At 48.3% G+C, this 23,266-nt stretch overlaps 1 protein-coding gene and 1 pseudogene across 5 annotated transcripts in view; one reads left to right on the forward strand and one right to left on the reverse strand.

Moving 5' to 3' along the window:
• The window catches only part of CYSTM1 (cysteine rich transmembrane module containing 1), a 60,620-nt gene that overhangs the window by 11,039 nt on the left and 26,315 nt on the right, over positions 1-23,266 (reverse strand). Inside the window, exon 3 of one of the 4 annotated variants that reach the window (XM_080804031.1) lies at positions 8,043-8,221. The exons of 2 other annotated variants lie outside the window; for them this stretch is intronic. In XM_080804031.1, coding sequence (XP_080660157.1) covers positions 8,115-8,221 — 107 coding nt within the window. In that variant the 3' untranslated portion in view covers positions 8,043-8,114. Of the gene's footprint in view, positions 1-8,042; positions 8,222-23,266 lie in introns of those variants that run through there. One more of the 4 variants, XM_080804029.1, reaches the window with a different exon arrangement.
• On the forward strand, positions 5,120-5,674 carry LOC308343653 (large ribosomal subunit protein uL22-like; annotated as a pseudogene). Its single transcript has one exon. The product of its transcript is annotated as a large ribosomal subunit protein uL22-like (transcript).

The raw sequence follows: 23,266 nt of genomic DNA on the forward strand, positions 1-23,266 counted from the left end.
CCTGAGATCATGACCTGAGCCGAAGGCAGAGACCCAACCCACAGAGCCACCCAGGCGCCCCTGGAATTGCATTTAAAGTTTCCTTTGATAAGACTGATAATAGAAAAATATGAAAATGAACAAGAGTCAAAATATAGCCTGAAGGGTCTGTTCAGAAGGGATCCTGTTCAGAAGGGCCTTCCTGGAGCATGGATGATCACATGCTCGGTTATCTGTCCTGGACCCTCCAAAAGATACCCCAGAGGACACAGTTTGCTTGAGGAGCAATGTCTCCTCTGTTCAGGCTCCAAGCTGAGAGACAGCAGCCTGACTTCCTTACTTGGTGCCTGGCCTTTCTGGAACCTGCTGTCTGACTGCATGCAGCTTTACTGGCTCCAGTGTGGCAGGGCTTCCCAGCCTTCATGCTCCAGCTGGTTCTCTGCACCTCTGAGCTCATGTCTTCTCCTGTACACAAATGCCTGCCTCCCTCCAGGCCTGAGGAGCCCTGTTCTCTAGTCCCAGGGGTCTCGTCTTTCCCCCTGTTGGTGTCCTTCACAGAATAGGAACTGGAGACCATCCTCAGTGACAAGAGCATGACTTAAGTACAATGGACATTTGTGAATTCTGACCTGACCTTGCAGCAACATCTGATACTACTGGTCATTCCCTTTCTCTAAATACAAATTCTTCCACCTTCAGGACACCCCATTTTCCTGGTTTTCCATATCTGACACCTTTGCAGGTTTTGTCACCTATATTCCAACGTAGTTTTCCTTCAAGCTCAGCCCTCCACTGCCACCTCTTCTTTTCCCTACCCAACTTGATCTCATTCACCCCCACATTTCTGATTACCATGAATATGCCAACGCCTTTCCACAGCTCTGTCTCCAGCCCAGTACATCTACAAGTGCTTACCCGACATCTCCTATTGAATGCCTCATTGTCGTCTTGACCCCTCCATCTAACCCAACATGATTTTTTTCTTCCTCCCAACCAATCATAGTTCCAACCTCCACAAACACAAGAGGCATCCAGTTCCTGTCAGAAGCCCAGGAATCATCTCAGAGTTTGCCTTTCTTTCAATCCCCATATTCAGTCCATCACCTAGTACTCTTGATTTTACTTTCAAATATCTCTAATGCATTCATGTCTCTCCATCATCATGTGACTGTGTGCCCCCTCCAAATCATTCTCTATGTAGAAGCCAAGGGAATCTCCTAAAAATGCCAATTTGGTCATGTCATCCCTTTGCTTAAAATCGTTCAGTGGCTTCCCACTGCTCACAGATCAAAACCCGGAATCTTTAATTGGGATTATGAGTTCCTTATCTTGCTCCTGTTTCTCATCTGTTCCCAACGCCCCACTGCTCTTGCCGTGCTAATTTCCTCTTCTAGTTTCTCAAACGAGGCGTGTTCTCTTCTGCCACTGGGCCTTGGCACCTGCTCTTCCTACAGTGGTTTTGCCTATTAACACCTACTCATCTTTCAGGTCTCCCCCAGACTGTTCAAGATGGTCCCCTTTTATAAGTTTTCATATATATCTTCCCTTCAAAGGAAAGAAGAAGGCTAATTATTACCTTTGGGATTATTCAATGTCTGGTTCCTTGCCTAGAGTGCAAAAAAGCTCCATGAAGGCAGGGGCGGGTATCTATTCTCTGTGGTCCATTATCTAACACTGGACATGTTCAGCATTTACTCAATGAACATTGGTCCTTGTAGACTGACTGTGGTTCCCCAGGAGTATGCATGGTGTAGACTGAACAACTCCTCCCACAGTTTAAAGTGCCCCACAGTGTGTGGGTGCCTGGCTGGCTCAGTCAGTAGAGCACGTGACTCTTGATCTCAGGGTTGTGGGTTTGAACCCCACACTGGGCACAGAGATCACTTAAGTAAACAAATAAAAATAAAGTGCTCCAAGAAAATGCTGTGGTAACACTTGTTTAGAATCTTCTAACCTGTGACCCCACTAGAGTGAAGAGATTATTTCTACCAAAAATGTAATTTTTTAAAAAGATTTTATTTCAGAGAGAGAGCATGAGAGGGGCGAGGGGCAGAGGGAGAAGCCGACTCCCTGCTGAGCAGAGGGCCCTATGTGGGACTTGATCCTGGGACTCCAGGATCATGACAGTTGATCAAGGCAGGATCAAGGCAGTTGCTTAACCAACTGAGCCACCCAGGTGCCCAAAATGTAATATTTTTAAAAAAGAATCCATTCTGGGGCAACTGGGTAGCTCAGTCAGTTAAGAGGCTGCCCTCAGGGAGCCTGAGTGACTCAGTTGGTTAAGCAACTGCCTTTGGCTCAGGTCATGATCCTGGAGTCCTGGGAACGAGACCAGCATTGGGCTCTCTGCTTGGTAGGAAGTATGCTTCTCCCTCTACCCACCTCCCTCTCATGCTGTCTGTCTCTCATTCTCTCTCAAATAAATAAAATCTTAAAAAACAAAAACGGCTTCCTTCAGCTCAGATCATGATCCCAGGGTCCTGGGATCAAGCCCTGCATTGGGCCCCTTGCTCAGTGGGGAGCCTGCTTCTCCCTCTTCCTGTTGCTCCCCCTGCTTGTGCTCACTTTTTTTCTCTGTCAAATAAAAAAATAATAAAATCTAAAAAAAAATTTTTTTAAATCAAAAAAGTTAAAAATTTTAAAAATTTAATAATCCATTCACAATAGCATTAAAACTAACAGACCTCAGGGGCATCTGGATGGCTCAGTCGGTTAAGTGTCTGACTCTTGATTTTGGCTCAGGTCATGATCTCAGGGTAGTGAGATCAAGCCCCGCATCGGACTCCCTGCTCAGCACAGAGTCTGCTTCTCCCTTTGGCCTTCCACTTCCCTACCACTCATGTTCTCTCTTTCAATTTTTAAAAAAAAATTAAAAAAATATAAAAGCCAAAAAAAGGATGTGTAAAAGCTGTGTGATGAAAACTGTATGATTTTACTTAAGGAAATAAAGATGACCAAAATAGAGACCATGTTTCTGATAGGAAGACAGTACTATAAATATGTGAACTCTTTCCCCAGTTATTTTGTAAATTACATACTGTTCCAATTAAAGCCAAACATGGTACTTTTTTATAGAGAAGGACACATTTGTCCTAAAATCCAGATTAAAGATTAAAAGCCCGAGAACAGACAAGTTCTGAAGAGGAAAAGGGTATGTACAAACATATGTATGGAGGTAGGTATGTGTGTATGTGCTGGGGTAGGGAAGATACTTTTCACACCAGACTTCTGATTCTAGCCTGTTCCTATTGGGTAACTTAGTATATGACAAATCCCATTTCAGATCAATCAATCAAGAATGACCTAATGTTGGAAATTTTAAAAAACAACAAACCAGAACTCTAACCTATACCATTATCAAAACTAAAATTAGGTCAACTGAAAACTATGTGAAAAATTTTTTCAAGAAAACACAGGCTTATCTTTAGGATACTGGAATAGAAAAGGATTTTTCAAAGACTAAAAACACACAAAACATAAGGGAAAGATTGAGAAGCATGATATTTTAAAACTTTCCTATTGGGGTGCCTGGGTGGCACAGTCAGGCGTCTGACTCTTGGTTTCAGCTTAGATCATGATCTCAGGGTCGTGGGTTGAGCCCCATGTTGGGCTCCCTTAGTGTGGCATCTGCTTGGTTTTCGCTCCCCCACCCCCCACACGTATTTCATATTAGAAAATACACTATAGGGACACCTGGGTGGCTCAGTTGGTTAAGCGTCTGCCTTCAGCTTGGGTCATGATCCCAGGGTCCTGGGTTCGAGCCCCATGTTGGGCTTCCCACTCAGTGGGGGGTCTGCTGCTGCTTCTGTCCCTTTCCTCCCACTTGTGTTCTGTCTCTCTCAAATAAATAAAATCTTAAAAAAAAATAAAAAAAAGAAAATACACTATAAAAAAGAATAAGAGAGATAAAAGATATTTGCAAGCCTATCAAAGTGACAAATATTAGTTTGTGGAATATTTAGACATTCCCTATAAATAAGTAAGACAAACCAAAGAAAGAGAAAAACCACAAGGTTTTTAAAAGCAGATCGCCAAGGGGCACCTGGGTGGCTCAGTGGGTTAAAGCCTGTGCCTTCGGCTCAGGTCATGATCTCGGGGTCCTGGGATTGAGCCCTGCATCAGGCTCCCTGCTCAGTGGGGAGCCTGCTTCCTCTTCTCTCTCTCTGCCTGCCTCTCTGCCTGTGATCTCTGTCAAATAAATAAAATCTTTAAAAATAAAATAAAATAAAAGCAGATCGCCAAAAATTTATATTTTTATGTTAAGGTCACTAGTAATCAGGGAAGGTAAATTAAAATAGTGAAATGCCAAATAAAATACCTAGGAATAAACCTAACCAAGGAGGTTAAAGACTGGTATTCTAAAAGCTAGAAAACAATGATAAATTGAAGGGGCCTCTGGCTGGCTCAGTGGGTTAAGCCTCTGCCTTCGGCTCAGGTCATGATCCCAGGGTCCTGGGATCGAGCCCCACATCGGGCTCTCTGCTCAGCGGGGAGCCTATTTCCCCCTCTCTCTGCCTGCCTCTTTGCCTACTTGTGATCTATGTCTGTCAAATAAATAAATAAAATCTTAAAAAAAAAAAAGAAATTGAAGACAACACAAATAGAAAGATTCCATAGGGACCTACGTTGGTCCACGCCCAGTGTGAGTCTGCTTAAGATTCTCTCTCTCCAGGGTGCCTGGGTGGCTCAGTGGGTTAAATCCTCTGCCTTAGGCTCGGGTCATGATCCCAGGGTCCTGGGATTGAGCCCCGCATCAGGCTCTCTGCTCAGCGGGGAGCCTGCTTCCATTCCTCTCCCTCTGCCTGTCTCTCTGCCTACTTGTGATCTCTGTCTTTCAAATAAATAAATAAAACCTTTAAAAAAAAAAAAAAGACTCTCTCTCCAGCCCCTCCCCACCGCCTGCATGCTCTCTTGCTAAATAAATAAAATCTTAAAAAAAGATATTCCATGCTTATGGATTAGAATAATTAATATTGTTAAAATGTCCAAATAAATGTCCATACTATGTAGAAGCACCTGGCTGGCTCTGTAGGTGGAATGTGTGATTCTTGATCTCAGGTTGTTGGTTCAAGCCCCATGTTGGGTGTAGAGATTACTAAAAATAAAATCCTGCCCCTAAGCGTCCTGAGATGCTCTGAAAATGGTTCGCTATTCGCTTGACCCAGAAAACCCTATGAAATCATGCAAATTGAGAGGTTCAAGTCTTCTGTGTTCACTTTAACAACACATGTGAAACTACCCAGGCCATCAAGGGTTTGCATTTCTGAAAAGCCACCAAGTATCTGAAAGCTGTCACATTGCAGAAGCAGTGTGTGCCAATCTGTCACTATAGTGGTGGAGCTGGTAGGTGTACCCAGGCCAAACAGTGGGGCTGGATACAGGGTTGACGGCCCAAGAAGAGTGCTGAGTTTTTACTGCACTGCTTAAAAATGCAGAGAGTCATGCTGAACTTAAGGTTTTAGATGTCCATTCTCTGGTCATGGAGCACATCCAGGTGAACAAAGCCCCCAGGATGCAGTGGAGAACTTACAGGGCTCATGGTTGGCTTAACCCACACATGAGCTCTCCCTTGCCGCACCAAGATGATCCTTCTGAAAAAGAGCTGACTGTTCCTAAACCAGAAGAGGAGGTTGCACAAAAGAAAAAGATATCCCTGAAGAAACTGAAGAAACAACAACTCACGGCCTGGGAGTAAATTCTGCACAGAATAAATGCAAATAAAAACAAAAAGATAATGTTGGTTGTCTTTTATTATTAAACATATTTCAAGTATCCTCAAAAATAAAATAAAATAGAATCTTTTTTTTTTCTTAAATGCCATACTATCCAGAGGAATCTACAGATCCAATCCTGTCCCTATCAAAATACCAACAACAATTTTCACAGAACTAGAATAAAGCTAAAATTTGTATGGGACCAGAGAAGAACTTGAACAGCCAAAGCAGTCTTGAGCAAGAAGAACAAAGCTGGACATGTAATCCTAGATTTCAAGACCTACAACACAAAGCTGCAGTAATGTAACAGTACGGTACTAGCATAAAAGTAGACAAAAAGATGAATGGAACAGAAGAAAGAGCTCAGATACATTAAAAACCCACACATATATGGTCAATTAACTTATAACAAAGGAAACAATATAATGAAGAAAAGACAGTCTTCAATAAACGATGCCAAGAAAACTGGACAGCTGTATGCAGAAGAATGAAACCAACCACTTCTTTACACCATACACAAAAATAAACTCAAAATGAATTAAAGACCCAAATATGAGACCTGAAACCATAAAACCCCTGTAAGAAAACACAGGCAGTAATCTGACATCTGCCTTGACAACACTTTACTAGCTTTGTCTCCTGAGGCTAGAGAAACAAACGCAAAATTGAACTAATAGCACCACACTAAAATAAAATGCTTTTGCACAGTAAAGAAAACCATCAATAAGGTGACAAAGCAACCGACCGAACGGGAGACGATACTAGCAAATGACATATCCCAAAGGGGTTAACACCAAAAATATACAAAGAACCCATACAACTTACCCAAAGCAAAAAATAATTCGATTAAAAATGGGCAGATGACCTAAATACAAGTTTTTCTTCCTTATTGTTTTTTAGAGAGAGAGAGAGCATGAGGGAGCATGCATGTCAGAGTGGGGTGAAGGGGCAGTGGGAGGGAGGAAGAAAGCAAAAACCACTGGGTATGGAGCCCGACACGGGGGGCTCAATTTCATGACCCCAACATCATGACTGGAAATGAAATCAAGAGCTGGACGCTTATGGGGCGTCTGGGTGGCTCAGTCGGTTAAGCTCAGGTCATGATCCCAGGGTACTGGCATTGAGCCCACACTGGGCTCCCTGCTTCTCCCTCTCCCTCTGCCCTTCCCCCTGCTTGTGTTCTCCCTAGCACGTGCTCTCTCTCATGAATAAATAAAATCTTAAAAAAAAAAAAAGAGTTGGACACTTAACCAACTGAGCCATCCACACACCCTCTGAATAGACATTTTCCCAAAGATGTACAGATGGGGGCACCTGGGTGGCTCGGTCAGTTAAGCCTCTGCCTTCTACTCATGTCATGATCTCAGGGCCCTGGAATGAGCCCACATCAGGCTCCTTGCTCAGCCAGGAGCCTGCTTCTCCCTCTCCCTCTGTTGCTCCCCTGCTTGTGCTTTCTCTCACCCACTTGCTCTCTCTCTCGAAATCTTAAAAAAAAAAAAAAGATGTACAGATGGCCAGTGAACACATAAAATGATCCTCAACATCACTATCAGGGAAAAACTAATGAAAACCACAATGTCACCTTACATCTGTCGGAATGGCTACTATCCCAAAAGACAAGAAATGTAAGTGTTGGCGAGGATGTGGAGAAAGTGGAATCCTTGTGCACTGCTGGTGGGAATGCAAACTGGTGCAGCCACTCTGGAAACAGCAGAAGTCCTCAAAAAATTAACAACAGAGTTTTCACACAATCCAGTTAATTCTACCACTGGGTATTTACCCAAAGAAACAAAAACACTACTTTGTGTTTATTGCAGCCTTATTTATAATAGCCAAGATATGGGAGCAACCCAAGGGTCCCTCCACAGATGAACGGATAAAGATGTGGCACATGTAAGAACAGCCCCCAGACACACACACACACACACACAGTGGAGCATTACTCAGCCCTAAAAAAGAATGAGTGAAGTCTGGTCATTTGGGAGAACATGGATGATGCTGAGTGAAATTAAAAAAAAAAACAGTCTGAAATAGATAACTACTGGAGGCCAGACGGCAAGTGGGTGGGAGGATGGCTGAAAGAAAGGGGTGAAGCGGTACAAACTTCCAGTTGTAAGTTAGTGGCAGAGATGAGAAGTACAGCACTGGGAATACAGTCCATAATGATGTAATAATGCTGTATGGTGACAGACGGTGACCATACTTATTGTGGTGAGCAATGCCTCGTGCACAGAATTGCTGAGTCAATGCGTTAAAAGGATAGTGAGATACCACTTCACACCTATCACAGGTGCTAAAATGTAAACATCTGTAGATGCAATCTTTTTCAAACAAAGAAAAAAATGGAATGGTCCAGCACTAATTGTTTATTGCAGTAACAGAAGGCAGCGGGCCCGGAGGGAGCACTTGGGGCCCGGCCGCTCAGTCCAAGGTGTCCAGGAGGCAGCAGCAGCAGAGGGCAGCCCAGCATGCGGCCAGGGCTGCCTGACACCCGGTGTCCATCTTCCTTTCCCGTTCCATCACGTACACTGAGGGGCGGGGCAGGGCGGGGGAGAGAGAGACCTGATCAGAGGGGACTCTGCGAGCGGCAGCATCCTATGTAGGTGGCATGCAGCACCGGCCACGGAGACCCCGGAGGGTGGGCTCCATGAGGGGGGGAGCCACGCCTGGCCCGCTTTGCGGCTCCATCTCCACTCCGATGTCCGGCACATGTCAGGAACTCCTGAAACGTTTCTTAGATGTGCGAATGCAGAGGACATCTGCTCAGTAGCTGTCAGACCACGGTTTCCTGCCACCTCCCCTTCCCCAAGCTACAGTGAAACCCACCCCAGCACCTCATCTGGTGCTTGTCCAAAGTGATCCGGGTCTAGTGAGCAGCCTGGTGGCGCAGGCGCCGGCTCAAACTTTCCACATTCTCTCATTGAATCCTCACAACAGTTCCATGTTGCCCTCATCATTTGTAACTCTGAAACACTATCACAAGTGTGAACTGGCAGAACCCCTTTGAAAGAGAGCGAGGGGGGTGCATACTATTTTTGACCCACAAAATCCACAGCTAGGATTTTTCCTACAGAAGCAATGGTCTCAGCGTTCAGATATGTGTGACTGCTCTGGTATCAAAGTGACCCCGAACCACCACCTCAGTGTCCAATGGAGAGACGAGCTAAACCAATGCATACTGGAAGACAGAAAGGAAACAGCGATTAAAAAAAACTAGATGGTTCTTCCACGTTGCCAACAAATTAACCAAGGTACATGGGCACGCTCTTGTTTGATCTGTACAAAGAAGATAATACACACACATGCACAAACAAGTTTTGGAAAGAATACAAGAAACGTAAAGGTCAAGGTATGGCAAGGGGTGGAAGATTTTACTTTGCATTTTACATTTTCCTCAGTCCAGGCTTGTCTTATTCCAAAGCCACACACTTCTGGACTGTCACTGCTGGCTCCTGTCACCCCCAGCAGGAGGGAGGGCCCGTCCAGTTTCAGCCCACCTCGCACCCCTTCTAGCCTCTGCCACAACTGCTAGCTCCTGGGTCTTTGGGGGCAGCTGTCACTGACCGACCTGGACTTCCTGGTGGCCCAGCCTCAGCCCTGGACTGCTGTCCCTGTGCCACTGTTACTTGGACACGGCCACCCCACCCAACCCCCAGCCCAGCTCCACCTGATCTGGGCTCCCAGCTATTCCTGCTCCTCTCACAGCCTGACCTGGCCCCTATGACCCCAAGTCCCACCTATGAGATATGGCTTCAAGGCAATTCTGACTCCTCTCAGGCCTTGCTGACTCTCAGATCTGGGCAAACCTGGTGAGCTGCAGATTCCAATCACAGCTCCCCACTCTCTCTCAGTGGCTTGGACACTGGAGATACTCCCAAAGGGGTATAATTCTAAGGCTGAGCCCCACACCTGGTCCCCACCTGCCCCTCTAGCAACACCAGCAGGCGGCATTTCAGAAATCAGCACACCAACCCCAGCCTCTTCTGTTGTTCCCCTTCAAGTCTGGGTTTAGGTTTGGGCAGGTGTCAGAAGCCCACCTGAGCTCAGGCCTAGAGAAAGAGGGCACTAGGGAAGAAGGAACAGTCAGTCCCTGCCTGTGCACAGAGGGAGGACTCCAGTCCTCCGAGGGCCATCTTCAGGTCTCCTGACCACTTCCGTGGTTCTGCTCTTTGCTTAACCCTGAAGGCGACCATCATGTTCTTTCTCCTCTGGCTTCCTCAGCAGAACCCCTCTATTTACCATGCTCCCGCCTGCCCGTCACCTCAGCAGTGTCGTCAGGAACTTCAGTGCCTACTCAGTGGACCCTGAAATAGTGCCCACCACACCCCTTGGCCCTCTCAACACCGGCAACAAGGTCACTAAGCCCGTCCTCTCCATCTTGCAAACATTCCCCCCACACTTCTGCCTCTTGCTCTCCTTTGGGGCCCTCCAACACCAGCCTGGATTGCAGCAACATGGGATGGATACCACCTCAGCCAAGAGACCTGCCCAGCACTCCCGGACTCCGCCCTCACCATCCCTGTCTTCGTCTCTGGACTGAGGTCTGTACAGCCCTACGCTTACACAAGCAAAAAAACCACTGAGGTCCCATGTTACAGAAGAGGCAACTGCTCAAGAGAAGTCTACACAGTCTGTCCAAAATCAGCTAGAAGGTAGCACTCATACATGTGTTTCCTGACTTCTCACGTAGCACACGCCCACTGCTCTGCACTTAAATGCCCATCACGTCACTCCTTTGCTCAAAATACCCAGGCCTGAGATGCCTGGAGGGCTCAGTCAGTTAAGCGTCTGAATCTTGATTTCTGCTCAGGTCATGATCTCAGGGTTGCGAGATCAAGCTCTGCACTGGGTTCCATGTTGGGCATGGAGCCTTCTTTAGAGTCTCTCTCTCTTCCTCTACCTCTGCCCCTCCCCTGCCTCGAAAACAAAACAAAGTGGACAGGTTCCTCCTCTTGACACACTTTCCCTGAGGCTCCGGGACTGCTTGGTCAGCCTGCACAGATCCCAGGGGTCTGCATCCACCTGTGTGCAGCAGCCCTGCTACCCACCCTGGCTGAAGGCCTCTACAGAGCTTCTGTAAGACCCAGATCAGGCCTGTCTGCCCCCACAGGGAAGGCTGCTCATCAGACTCGTCCTGCGTTGACTCAGTCAGCCTCCTACATCACAGTCCCTTTCCGGAGACCTTGGGGTGCTGTGTGGGAGGTGGGCCCGTCCTTCCTCTTTGTGAGGCAGAGAACCCCATTCCAGGCACATGCTAGTGTTAGTGACTGATAATCCAAAGAAAAGTGTTCATTCTCTGGGCTGAGTTTCTTCTGGGTTTCAGATACCAGGCATATATGTGGGGGCTACAGAACTCTGGTCTCTGGAAAGCTGGGTAAGGACAGGTTTGCTATGAGGAGGCAGGCACCCACTGAGGGCTGTGTTTGTAGGGCCAAGGGGCAGCTGTCCGGAACCCAACACCCACCACCCCCCCCAGCTCAGGACAAGTGTACCTCTGCCCCACCGTGCAGGAGGTCCAGGAGGCACTAGCTGTGTGCTCAGCTCCGCCCCAGCTCCCCAGCCTCCTCCTCACAGCTGGCCCCAGCTGTTCTAGCATCTCTTCCCTGGAAACAGGTTCAGCAGGAAGACAGAGAGTGAGTGTGTGAGAGCCTCTGCGTGTGTGTGTCGGTGGTGGGTAGTAGGGTTATAACCAGATTCTGGAGATGGGAAGTTCAGAGAGAAGCCCAGAAGGAACCCTCCCTACCTGACACTGTTACTCCAATCCAGGTCACAATTCCCAAAGACACCCTGTTCCAGTTTAGTGGGAGGCACCACAATTAGGATTTAAGAACAGAGATTTTTAATAAAACATTATCAAATTGGATTTAAATATAGGCTCATCTACGTACTGGCCATATAACCTTGGGCAGGTGACAGCCTCTCTAGCCTCAGTTTCCACTGCTGTAATACAGGGGGAACATTCGTAGTCTACACCCCACAGGTTGCTGGGAAAATCTGGAGATCAGGCACATAAAATGCTTATTAGCACAGCGCCCAGTGAACTATGAGGCTTTCAATCAATGTTCCATGATGTTATCACTATTATTCAAATGACCATGGCCCAGCAGGCAGACCCCTCCCCAGACTGAGCGGGCCTCTGGCAGATAGCTCCACACAGGAAGAGAAGAGGGGGCTCTCACTGACTCTGGGCAGAAGCCTTAGAAAGAATAAAAGGCTGGGAGGCAGAATCACAGGCTCACCTGGGAGCAAAGCGTCCTAAGATAAGCTGGCTCTTTGCCATCAGGTCCAAGAGAGGGGCATGGCCCAAATCCACTCCAAAGGCAGGGGGTGAATGAACACAGCCATGCCTCATTTCCAGCAGGCCCATGCTGGAGGGGGATCTGTCAGCAGCTCAAGGCCCTGCCCTCACCCCAGCCCACACCCATACACAGTCCCCATCACTCCTCCTCTGGCCTCAACCAACCACATGGCAGCAGAGCCCAGAGTCAGAGTCACATCTTTGGGATCACATCCCAAGATCACATCTTTGGGAAGGAGGACTCTGAGAAACTCAGGAGGGCCCGGGACAGAGCAGCTTCCGGGAGCAGGGAGCTGGTAAGCTGAGTCTGGGATGGAAGGATGACGTGGCTAGCATGGGGACAAATGGGAAAGCAGCATGGGGGCTATAATCCAAGGGCCAGAGACACCTGTATCCTACTGGCAGGCCCAGGCCTAGTGACAGCCCATCCCACCGAATGAAAGGCCCAGGAACCCAGGGCTCTGTGGCCACCCATTGCAGCAGGAAACCCCACTGTGTGTTTTTAGGCACCTGCCAGCGGTCAGCCCTCCCGGACAGACAACCCGCCTCCGGGATCTGTGTGTGCACTCCATGAACCACCTCTTTCTTCTCTCCCTGCCCCAGGAATGGCTTGCCTGCCCCAGGGCAGAAGAGTGTCTCCTTCTCATGTCAGTTCCAGGAATAGCTGCCTGATTCATCAGCCGGGCCCCTCCCAGCGTTTAGGCCAAAGACCAAGCTTGAGGTTGGATTACTGTGTGAATGGCTCTTCCTCCATACCCCACCCCTCTCTTTCTGAGGCTGAGAAGCATCTGATCGGCTTTCTGGCAAACCTGGCCCTTCATCCTCCAGTATCTAAAACAAACCGAAATAAGGCGACCATCAGGGGACTAAATAGCCACCATCCTTGGAAGTACTGTTGCCTTTGCTCAACTCAGCTAACCTAGACTCATGTACGCTCCCTCCTTCCTTCTTGGTTTGGGCCCCAGGGTGGCTTGCCCCGATGACTCAGCCCTCCCCTTGCCTCTTGGAACCTCAGTGTCCTCACCTGCAAAAAACCAGGATTCATAGTGGTATCTGTAATGAGGCCCCAAAGAGATGAAAATGCATTAGCAATAAGTTTCGGCTTGATCCTCTCCCCTCCTGGGAGTATGTACCAGAACAGCAGGAGAAGCTAACAGTCAGCTCTGAGAAGAGCAGGAGACAAAAGGAGCAGACCATGCATCACCAAGGTGCATGGTCCCCACTATCTGGGGTTCTGAGGGGCGTTCCTGACCCAGCCCAGCAAGGATCTCTCTATCATTACAGTCATCCGGACACAGCCTCGGAAATATCAAGCAGTGCTTAAGAAGACAGCAGTACTGAGACAGAGATAGACCCCAGGTGAGTGTTTGGATGAAAAGGGAAGGCTCCCAAACAGTCCATGTTGATGAGTGCCCAGAACAGCTTGGGGAAAGAACAGGAGACTTTCCCACAGTATGTCAACCATCTTTTCATTTTCCCTTGTGTCAGTGAAACCGAACAAGACACAGGAATTTCTCAGAAATGGCTGCTTTATCATCAGAGTTTCTGAATGCCCTACCTAGACTGAGTCTTCTTCAAGTGCAAGTTCCTCAAGTTCCTCAAGTGCAGGGAACGGGCCTTCCCGATGCGGTGTCCCCCACAGGGCCTGCCGCACAGGAAGGCCACGCAGGGCGAGGGATGGGAACGAGGAGCATGCAGTTTCCCTTAACACGCAGCACTGAGAACCTTTCAGCCAAGGACAGGAGGCTCACGTAGGCAGAGGCAGGGTCCTGGCCTCATTTTACAAGAGCTGGCTGCCCAACCCACACTCTCATCGGGTCATGGGCTCAGAGCCTGCCTGGGCACTGGTTAATTCATAGTGTCCTTGACCATGCAGAAGAGCTGTTAAGTTGGCTCATCGGTGAATCTGGGGAATTTCTAATAAGAAATTAATTAAGAGAATAGCCATATAGGCATCCAGAAAAGAATTTCACACCCAGCCATCTCTACTCCCTAACTGAACAGGTCTGGCAAATGCAGAGGCACACTGGCCTAAGGAAGTCTCCTCTAGAAGGAGAGAGACCCATGGCAGGATAGCTGAATCCAGCAAAGCCCATCACCCTCCAGGTATGTGCACTTCACCCGCTGCCAAGGCCCCCAGGACAAGGTCTGAACTGGTATAGGGGAAGACCAGTCCTTGTGGCAATGCCAAATGCCAAGGTATTTCAGAAAAATATTGCACTTTTGGAGGAAAAACTTACATATAATTCTAATAATGCTAAATGCTGTACAAGAACTGGATGAAATTAGACACCTGGGTGGCTCAGTCCATTAAGCATCTGCCTTCAGCTCAGGTCATGATCCCAGGGTCCTAGGATTGAGTCCCACACCAGGCTCCTTGCTTATCAGGGAGCCTGCTTCTCCCTCTGCCTGTCGCTCCTCTGCTTGTGCTCTCTCTCTCTCTGACAAATAAATAAAATATTAAAAAAAGAAGAAGAAGAAGAAGAAGAAGGAGAAGAAGAAGACCTGGATGAAATGGAAACAAATGATGAGAACCAGCAAACGTGGGCGAGAATACTATGCCTCACAAAGCTGCCATGGGGGAAGACAGGAGGTCTCAACAGCCTCAGGTGTCATCAGTGGGTTCAGAGTTTTAGGTCCCAAGATGGAGCCAGATCTAGGGACAAGGTCAAAAGACCAACACAACTTGGGTCAGCGGTGGGGGAAAACTCAGAATGAGTTGGCACGCCAGGAGCAAGCCAGCTAGAATAAGGTGTACTGCCTAGCCCCGGTGCCCACCAGCAGGTGACAAGGTGTCTCCATGATCACAAAGTAGTGGCCGACTAAGTGTAGATGATGAGGTAATATGCAAGGCTGGAATCGTAATACACTGCAAAAGCCTATCAAATATCAAATGAAGCATGATGTTACAAGTGACCAGTGGTGCTTAAGTTGGAGTCTAAAATTAGATGGTGAGTAAAGCTCACTTTTGGTCTGCAAGCCTCACCCTCAGGGCAATTTATCAGAAACTGACCTTCAAAGACATCTGGCTCCTTGCGCTTTATAAGAACTGAAAGCCTGAACATGAACAGGTATCTGTGCATCGATGCTTTTAGCAGCATATTCACAACAGCCAAAGAGTAGAAGCGCCCCAGTGTCCCTCGTTGGAGGAATGGATCAACAATACCTGGGGGGCTCAGTCGGCTAAGCTTCCGACTCTTGGTTTGAGCTCAGGCCACGATCTCATGGGTTGTGGGAGGGAGCCCTGTGTTCCAGCGGCAGGCTCCCCGCTCAGCAGGGAGTCTGCTTGAAAGATTCTCTCCCTCTGCCCCTCCTCCCTTCCCCAAGGAGGGGACAGCAGGGAAGGTGGTTCATGCCCAATCTGTTATTTCATCCCCTGCTGAGCAAAAGGAAAGACGCTTGGAACCAGGGAATCGCAGAAACAAAGCAAGGGGAGAGAGAGAGAGAGAGAGAGAGAGATCAGAGACCACAAACTCCCAATGCCCCTGGCTCTTGAATATAAAACAATGTCATCATGATTTTGGAAGCTAAACAGAAACCAGAGAAATTATTATTTTCCTGGTTTTCAGGCACTGGGTTACAGAAAAAAATGGAGAGGTAGGATACTCTGAGGGGAGCTGGCTCTTTGGAACTTGCCCAGAAGGGCAGAGATCGTCAAGGAGGTGGCTGTTGGGTCCCACCAGTTAAAGCCAAGGCACAGACAGGCACAGGCTGTCCTGTTATCGGCCAGGCGGCTCTGACTCACACTGAGAGGCAGCCTCAGGAGTCTCATTCAAATATGACCGGCTGCATTTTGTAACAAGGTAAACACTGCCATATCGTTTTTACTGAACACAAAGCGTGTTTTTATCTTAGGTATACAGACCATAACTGGCTTCTACGTGTACAAGATTTCTATGTTACTCATTAACAGTCCTAGCCGATCTATTTATACAAAGCACCCTTGGCTGTTTCCTCCTTCCACAGTGAGGCTTAATCGTGCAAAAGTAAAAGAGCTGTGTTTTCACCTGACTGCACCTCAGTTTAGAGCCCTGGTGAGGACAAGGTGAGGTCTGAGGTCAGGGATGGAACACATGACCATCCTCAATGCATGTGCAGAGGTAATTCAAGGCAGACCTCACTGGTAAGGACTGTCCTCTCTTCCTAGTTCCCTGCCCACCAGCTCAGAGCAACCATGGCCATGCTTATAGATCTGGAAAGAAGTGTGACTTAGTCACCTGCGACCATCCCCTCTGCTCTGTAACCCTGCCACATGCCATCACTGAACCTCATTGAGGGTAAGGGGTCCTCACCCACTGATATGTGACAGTTAGTGAATGTGAGGCCAGAGACTTCCCCAGTGGAGAAAGGGAGATGGAGGGGTGGCCTGGTCTGTAGGGCTGTGACTACGACTCTGTTGGCCTGGAGACAGGGCTGGAGTCTAAGAAACCAGCTTCCTTCTGTGGTCAACGGGTGAGTTCTAGCTAGCTTGCTACTGAAGCCCAATCAAAAAAAGTCTCTAACATGACCAACCACCTTTCCACTGCCAGAAAATTTCCATTTCCATTTCCAGAAAAGGCGGCTAATCCTTGCAATGAAAACCCTGAAGTGGGAAACTAAGTGGGCTTATTAGCCTTGGAAATGGAGTGGCCACGTGGGGAGCCACCAACGTGTGGGGAATGACAGAAGGCTTCTGCTCCCCATCCCGTGTGTTTATCCACCGCACCACCAAGTGTGGGGAATGGGAGCATCTCAGCTCCCTCAGAAAGCCCAGCACCCTCAACCCTCTTGCAGCTCCACCACCATCATCGACAGGAGCCCCTTCCCCAGATCAAAGCAGAAGCAGCACCAAGAGACTGCTCCTGGGCCTAGTAGCTGGCCAAGGGACCCGGGAGAGAGGAGGAGAGGGGGCTCTAGACTTGGATATCCTGGGGTCCACTCTGGGTGCCACCGAGAGGGTGTGGCCACCTCTCCCAGGCTCAGGCTCCTCACCTACAAAATAGGGATCCTAACAGCACCCATACCCTCACCAGGTTCTTCAGGGACTTAATGAGTTAATCCACACAGGCCGCAGCCTGGTATACAGCAAGTACTCAGTATATGTGAGCTACTGTTAGTCCTCCCAAGACAAGAGATCAGAAGGTCAGAAGGCAGAACTCCCTAACTGTTGAGCCCCAGAAGCAACACAGGCCTAATATAAAGCTGGTAGGGAGGTTCTGAGGGCAGTTTTCACTTAGTACGAGAGTCTGTCTGAAGAATAAACAAGGGACTCAGAAATGGGCTACCTCTCCTTGGCACGCCCCACGAGCTGCAGGTAGAGAGAGTTAGCTGACTGTTCTCTGAAGCAACAGCAGAGCATTGCTAAGAAAAAATATGAAGGCCCTATCAGTTTTAAGCTCTTAAGGAAGGGAGTCACTCCTCCTCCTGTCAGCTCAAACCCTTCACGAGCCCTTGCTTAGCCTCAACTTTCCTGCAGTGGCTGATAACAGTCCTTGGTATGGGAACCGGGCACTTTACCCCAAAGGGGATCAGGCTGACCAGGAGGAGACCTGGGGAGTCAAGGGAGTAGAGGGAGCTCAGGGTCCAGAGGCTGGCTAACCCAGGAAGAGTGGACCCCACAGAAGACAGCTTCTCCAGACAGGCCTCTTGGGAGCCTTTCCTTTACATCTATAGGCACAGGGCATCTTGCCCACAGTCCATGGCTGCCCGGGGAAACTGGACGAGTTTTGTAGGGGGTGATGGTGGGGGGACAGATACTGATCCTTCATAAAACTACCCGTGATACACACCCCACCCAAAGGCAAAAATCCATTTTCCCCATTAAGAACTCAAATACAATCTTGTACTGTCTCTAAAATCCATCAGGCTACAAGAATCGCAGGCTACCAAAGGGAGTCATTTCAAGGGTAAATGGAAAAGCTCAGAGGGAACCAAAACACTGCAAAAAAAAGTCTAATGGCAATTCTTCCCTAAGGAAAGTGAAATCTTTCCCAGGCTACTCCCAATTTATGGTCTTTAATCAGGTGCGTCCCTGGGAAAAGGGTCAGATTCTTGGGATTCCAAGGAGAAAGCTCTCTGCGCCACACACACACATCCAGGGACATCCCTAGAAGGACAGTGGGTGCTCCAGCACAGGTGGGCAGGGTGGGGGTCTGGTGGGCAGAAGGCTCTATTTCCTTCTTCAGCTCCAGAAAGCCTTTACGTTCCAAGGGCATCTCTAGAAAGGGTGCCGCCTTTCCAATCAGGATCTCAACCTGGACATACAAGTCACCTTTGAACAAATGATGAAAAAGCCACTGAGTCCAGCAGTGGGAAGACGCGGGGAGCAGTACCAGCCTCTCAAGACCAGAAGAGCTGCAGCCTGACAGCAAGCAGCTGTGAGCTTCCTGCCGCAAGCTGGGAAGGCTTTCCGTAGGAGTCGACAGGAAAGTCACTGCTTCCTGGAGAAGGGGAGCCAGGCAAGTCCGGCACAGAAGACCCGGGCAGGCCACACATACTGCCAGGGTCCACTCACTGGTCTGCCTCTGCGGGTCCCTCGGCCCCCAGCAAACTGCTGGCTCAGCTCACAGGGCAGGAGCAGGGCCCTCCACTCCTGTGCTCCGCAAGGCCCAGCTCCTCCGAACACAGGAGCACCACGTCACGGGGTGAAGCCTGCTGCATCGGGCACCGTCCATCTAAGGAAGAGGCAACTCCCTTAACCTCTCTGGGGCTCCATTTCCTCACCTCAACACTGCAGACAGTAAAATAACCCACCGCTCAGGACTGTTAGGAAGATTATATGATGACCTCCTTGAGAACAGTGCTGTAAACAGGCAAAAGGCTGTAGCTACTATCATTGCTGCTATTCTATGAACTAAATAAAAGGCAAAAAGGAAAAGCAACCTATATTCTAGAGTTTTACACTGTACTGAGGTCTCTCAAAACAATAAAACTTCGTGTGGGGGTGGGGGTAGAATCAGACACTCCTGCATGAAGTCCGCAGTGAGGGACTGACGTCTAAAATGGAGCCCTCAGAGGCCTGGGTGGCTCAGGCAGTTGAGTGTCTGACTCTTGATTTTGGCTCCTGATTGTGATGTCAGGGTCCTTGGATTGAGTCCCACAATGGGCTCCCTGATCAGTGGGGAGCCTGCTTCTTCCTCTGCCTACTACTCCCCCGCTTGTGCTCTCTGACAAATAAATACATAAAATCTTAAACACACACACACACACACACACACACACACACACACACACAACAGCTACCCAACAACACTTTTATGCAGCATTAAGGTAGCTGCTAATGTATTCCCTGAACAGAGACTAACATACTAGCTGAATTTCAGCAAGGCCTGCCTCATTAAAAAAAAAAAAAAAACTGAACACAGGGCAAAAGATTCATACCAAACAGTTAACTACTATCTCTGGGGAGCAAAACTGCAGGTATTATCTACTTTCTATAAGGAAGAGCTATCTCTGTAATTTAAGAAGTTATTTTAAAACCAAGGCCACATTTCTCTGTGATATAACCGGGGTGTGGCTGAGAAGCAGCAGCCTGGGGTGTGGCGAGGTGCCCTAAGTCATGGTGTGGAAAGAGCCATTCTCCTGGCCCCCAGTCGTGCTGGATGGGGTCACCGGCCTGGTGTAGCAGCTGCTGGGATAAGCCCTCAACCACAGATGTGGACACCAAGCCTCATCTTCACAGTGAGCATGTTTAAATCACCCCATGTCATGTCCTGCCTTTTAGGACAACCCTGGGGAACCACACTATAAGCAGAATATAGATTCATCCCCCCTGTGGCTAACCACGCTGACCACTGGGAAGCAGGCACCAGGTATCTGCAGGCCCTGTGCCACCTCAACAGAGGAGGGGCGGTGGTATGGTCAGAGCTGTGGAGCCGGCCCCTTCAGTGCAGCAAATGCCTCGTTCCTACCTGGAAGGGTATGTTCTAGGGAAAGACCCTTGTCTCTCACTGGAGGTCCCAACACCACGGTCTTGGCTCCAGTCCTAGACACTGACCCACACAGTTCCACCTGAACTTTCTAATTTCCCTACATGCCTTTTACCCTAAGCAGTTTTCCCTCTTATGCCCACCAAACCAAACCAGTTATGTTAATATAACTTTAAAAAGCTTCTGCAAGAGGTGATGTGAATGTACAGGTCATGTTTCAAGACCAGGTAAAAGGAGTCTTGGGGCAGAAAACCCAGGCCACACCAGGGCAGAAGGGGGTAAGAAAAACAAAGCCAACTAGTCTGGGAGCTAGTGAGACTCCCAACACCTTCCGTTCCCCTGGGCCAGCCAGTTCTGGCCAAGCCACCCGCTCCCAGTCAGCAGACACTGAGCACACCCCACCAGCAGGCTCAGTCAACTGAATCTGTAAAGAGCAGCTGCCTTTTTATACTCCATTACCCCCCAGCGCTGGACAGCCAACGCTGCTGAAAAGGCAAAACACAGTGTTTTGCAGAAAGTATTTGACCAAACCAGAATGCATCTCGATATCCAAGAAAATGGAAAAATTCGAGGCCATCTTTGGGAGCCTATGGTCCCCCAGTGTCTATGAGCAGAATGTTTTCACACGGGGCGCCTGGGTGCCTCAGTTGTTAAGTGTCTGCCTTCAGCTCAGATCATGATCCCAAGGTCCTGGGATCGAGCCCCGAGTCGGGCTCCCTGCTCGGCAGGAAGCCTGCTTCTCCTTCTCCCACTCCCCCTGCTCGTGTTTCCTCTCTCGCAGTGTCTGTCAAATAAATAAATAAAATCATAAAAAAAAAAAAGTTTTCACACGATGCCCAGGTCCATGACACCTACAGCAGTTGCTAGAGGGACTTCATCAAAGCACCGGGCACTGCTGAGTAGATATGTCAAGTTAAAGACTAAAGTCACAAGTGTATGGAATGAGAGTCAAAGCTGGTACCAAGACCCCAGTATATTCCCAAGGCCAATCAGACAGACCTGGGTTCAGTTTATGGCTCAGTGAGTTACTTTCTGACTTTAAGCAAGTTACTTCCTTTCTCTGAATCTCAGTCTCATCTATAAAATGGGAAACCACCCGGACTGCTGTATGGATTAAATTAGATAGTATAGACGAAGCATCTGAACAACAAGATCTAATTAGAAATGATAACATTTACTTAGTGCCTGACACAAAGGAAAAAGGAAGATGGAGGTAGAAAGAAGTTTTTTTATTCATTTGTGGGAGGCCACATGACACAGGGAAGCATGTCCAGCCCCAGGCCAAACGCCGGGGAGCCCAGGGGCAAGACATCATAACTTCTCTAAGTCCCTGGTTCCACATCTGTAAAATCTAGGAAAGTACCACTTAGCCTGAAGGACGACTGCAAGGACTGAAGCCTTGTCCAGAAAGCTCAGCCCCACGTCAGGCAGCTCACGCGGTGCCCAGTAAATGGGAGGCACTGAGGGGTTTCCGGGTTGGATCTGTTTTGAATCCCAGCTCTGCCCATTCCTAACTGGGTGACCACAAATAAAAGTTAGCCTTTTCTGTGCTTCAGAGGCTTTATCTACATGATGGGGATAATAAAAGACCTACCTCAGAGGGCTGTTCCTAAATGAGTGAATGAGACCAGGCTGTACCTAAATGAGTGAATGACTAAACGAGTTAACATATTAAAGCGCCTGACACACAGTAACCACTTAAGTATTAGCTCTATTATTTAGCTAGTTTTTATTATTTAGTAATAAGTTAATATTAAATATTTTATTTTACTTTTTAAGATTCTATTTATTTATTTATTTGAGAGAGAGAGACAGACAGACAGACAGACAGCCAGAGAGGGAACACACAAGCAGGAGGAGTAGGACAGGGAAGAAGCAGGCTTCCTGCTGAGCTGGGAGCCAGATGCAGGGCTCGATCCCAGGACCCTGGGATCATGACCTGAGCCGAAGGCAGACGCTTAATGACTGAGTCATCCAGGTGTCCCAATATTAAATATTTTAAAACTTGGACCACTAGACTCAAAACTCTTCTTGTTCTTTCTCTTTTTAAAAATTTTACTCTTAAGTAATCTCTACACCCAAAGTGGGCCTTGAACCTACAACCCTGCTCCCTGTCTGAGCCAGCCAGGTGGCCTTCTGCTGGTTCTCATATAGGGATGGCTATCAAATACCCAGGTTCTCCAGCCCCAGACTGAAAAGAGGCACAGAAACAAAGGCTGTCCAGTCAGATGTCGAGAGCAAGTTCTACATAGTTCCAAGTTTCCAGAGCCTTCTTCTTGGGCAGGCCACCAGAAAAAGTCATGTATTTTTCAGCTGCTGATGAAGCAGATTAGGAAGTCCTTTTCCGCCACTGCACTCAAAAGCAACAGGCAACTTAATTTTTCATTATGCAGACTCCATCTCAGTGGCTCTCAAAGGCAGGTGATTTGTGCCCTGAGGAAATCTGGTAATGTCTGGAACCGTTCTGGTTGCCATACTGAGCAGATACTACCAGCATTTAGTGGATAAAGCTGAGGGAGATTGCTAAGCATCCCACAAGGCATGAGACCGCCCCACCACCCCTCACAATAAAATTAATTATCCGGGGTGGGGTGGTGTCGTGCTGGCTGGCTCGGTGGGTGGTGCATGTGACACGATCTCAAGGTTCTGAGATTACTTAAAAAAAAAATCTTTAAAGGGCACCTGGGTGGCTCAGTCAGTTAAGCGTCCAACTCTTGATTTGGCAAGGGTCACGATCTCAGGGTTGTGAGATCAAGCCTTGCATTGGGCTCTGCACTGCGTGTGCAGCCTGCTTAAGATTCTCTCTCCGCGGGGCGCCTGGGTGGCTCAGTGGGTTAAAGCCTCTGCCTTCGGCTCAGGTCATGATCCCAGGGTCCTGGGATGGAGCCCCATATTGGGCTCTCTGCTCAGCGGGGGCCTGCTTCCTTCTCTCTCTCCCTCTGCCTGCCTCTCTGCCTACTTGTGATTTCTTCAAATAAATAAATAAAATCTTTAAAAAAAAAAAAAAAAGATTCTCTCTCTGCCTCTGTGCCGCCCCACCCTCTTTCTGTCTCTTTCTCACTCTCTAAAAAATAAAAAAATAAAATCTTTAAGAAAGATTACCCAAGGAAACCGTGCCCTACAGGCAAGCTGCTTCTTGACAAAATAAGGGAGAAAGGACACAATACAACACCACGACTCTATGCTATGATGGCAGCCGGGTACAAATGACATGTGCACGTTAACAAGAACTGCCTAGCAAATAAAAACGCAGAAGTGATTTCAGATTACGGTGCATCTGGACTATGCGCAGTATTAAAAAAAAAAATTCTGCATGAGTTGTTACTATGTTTAGGGGCCAGAGAAGAAGTGAGGGCCAGCCCTAGGTG

Source organism: Martes martes (assembly GCF_963455335.1).
Source record: "Martes martes genome assembly, chromosome: 5".
In the NCBI taxonomy this organism is placed as follows: domain Eukaryota; kingdom Metazoa; phylum Chordata; class Mammalia; order Carnivora; family Mustelidae; genus Martes; species Martes martes.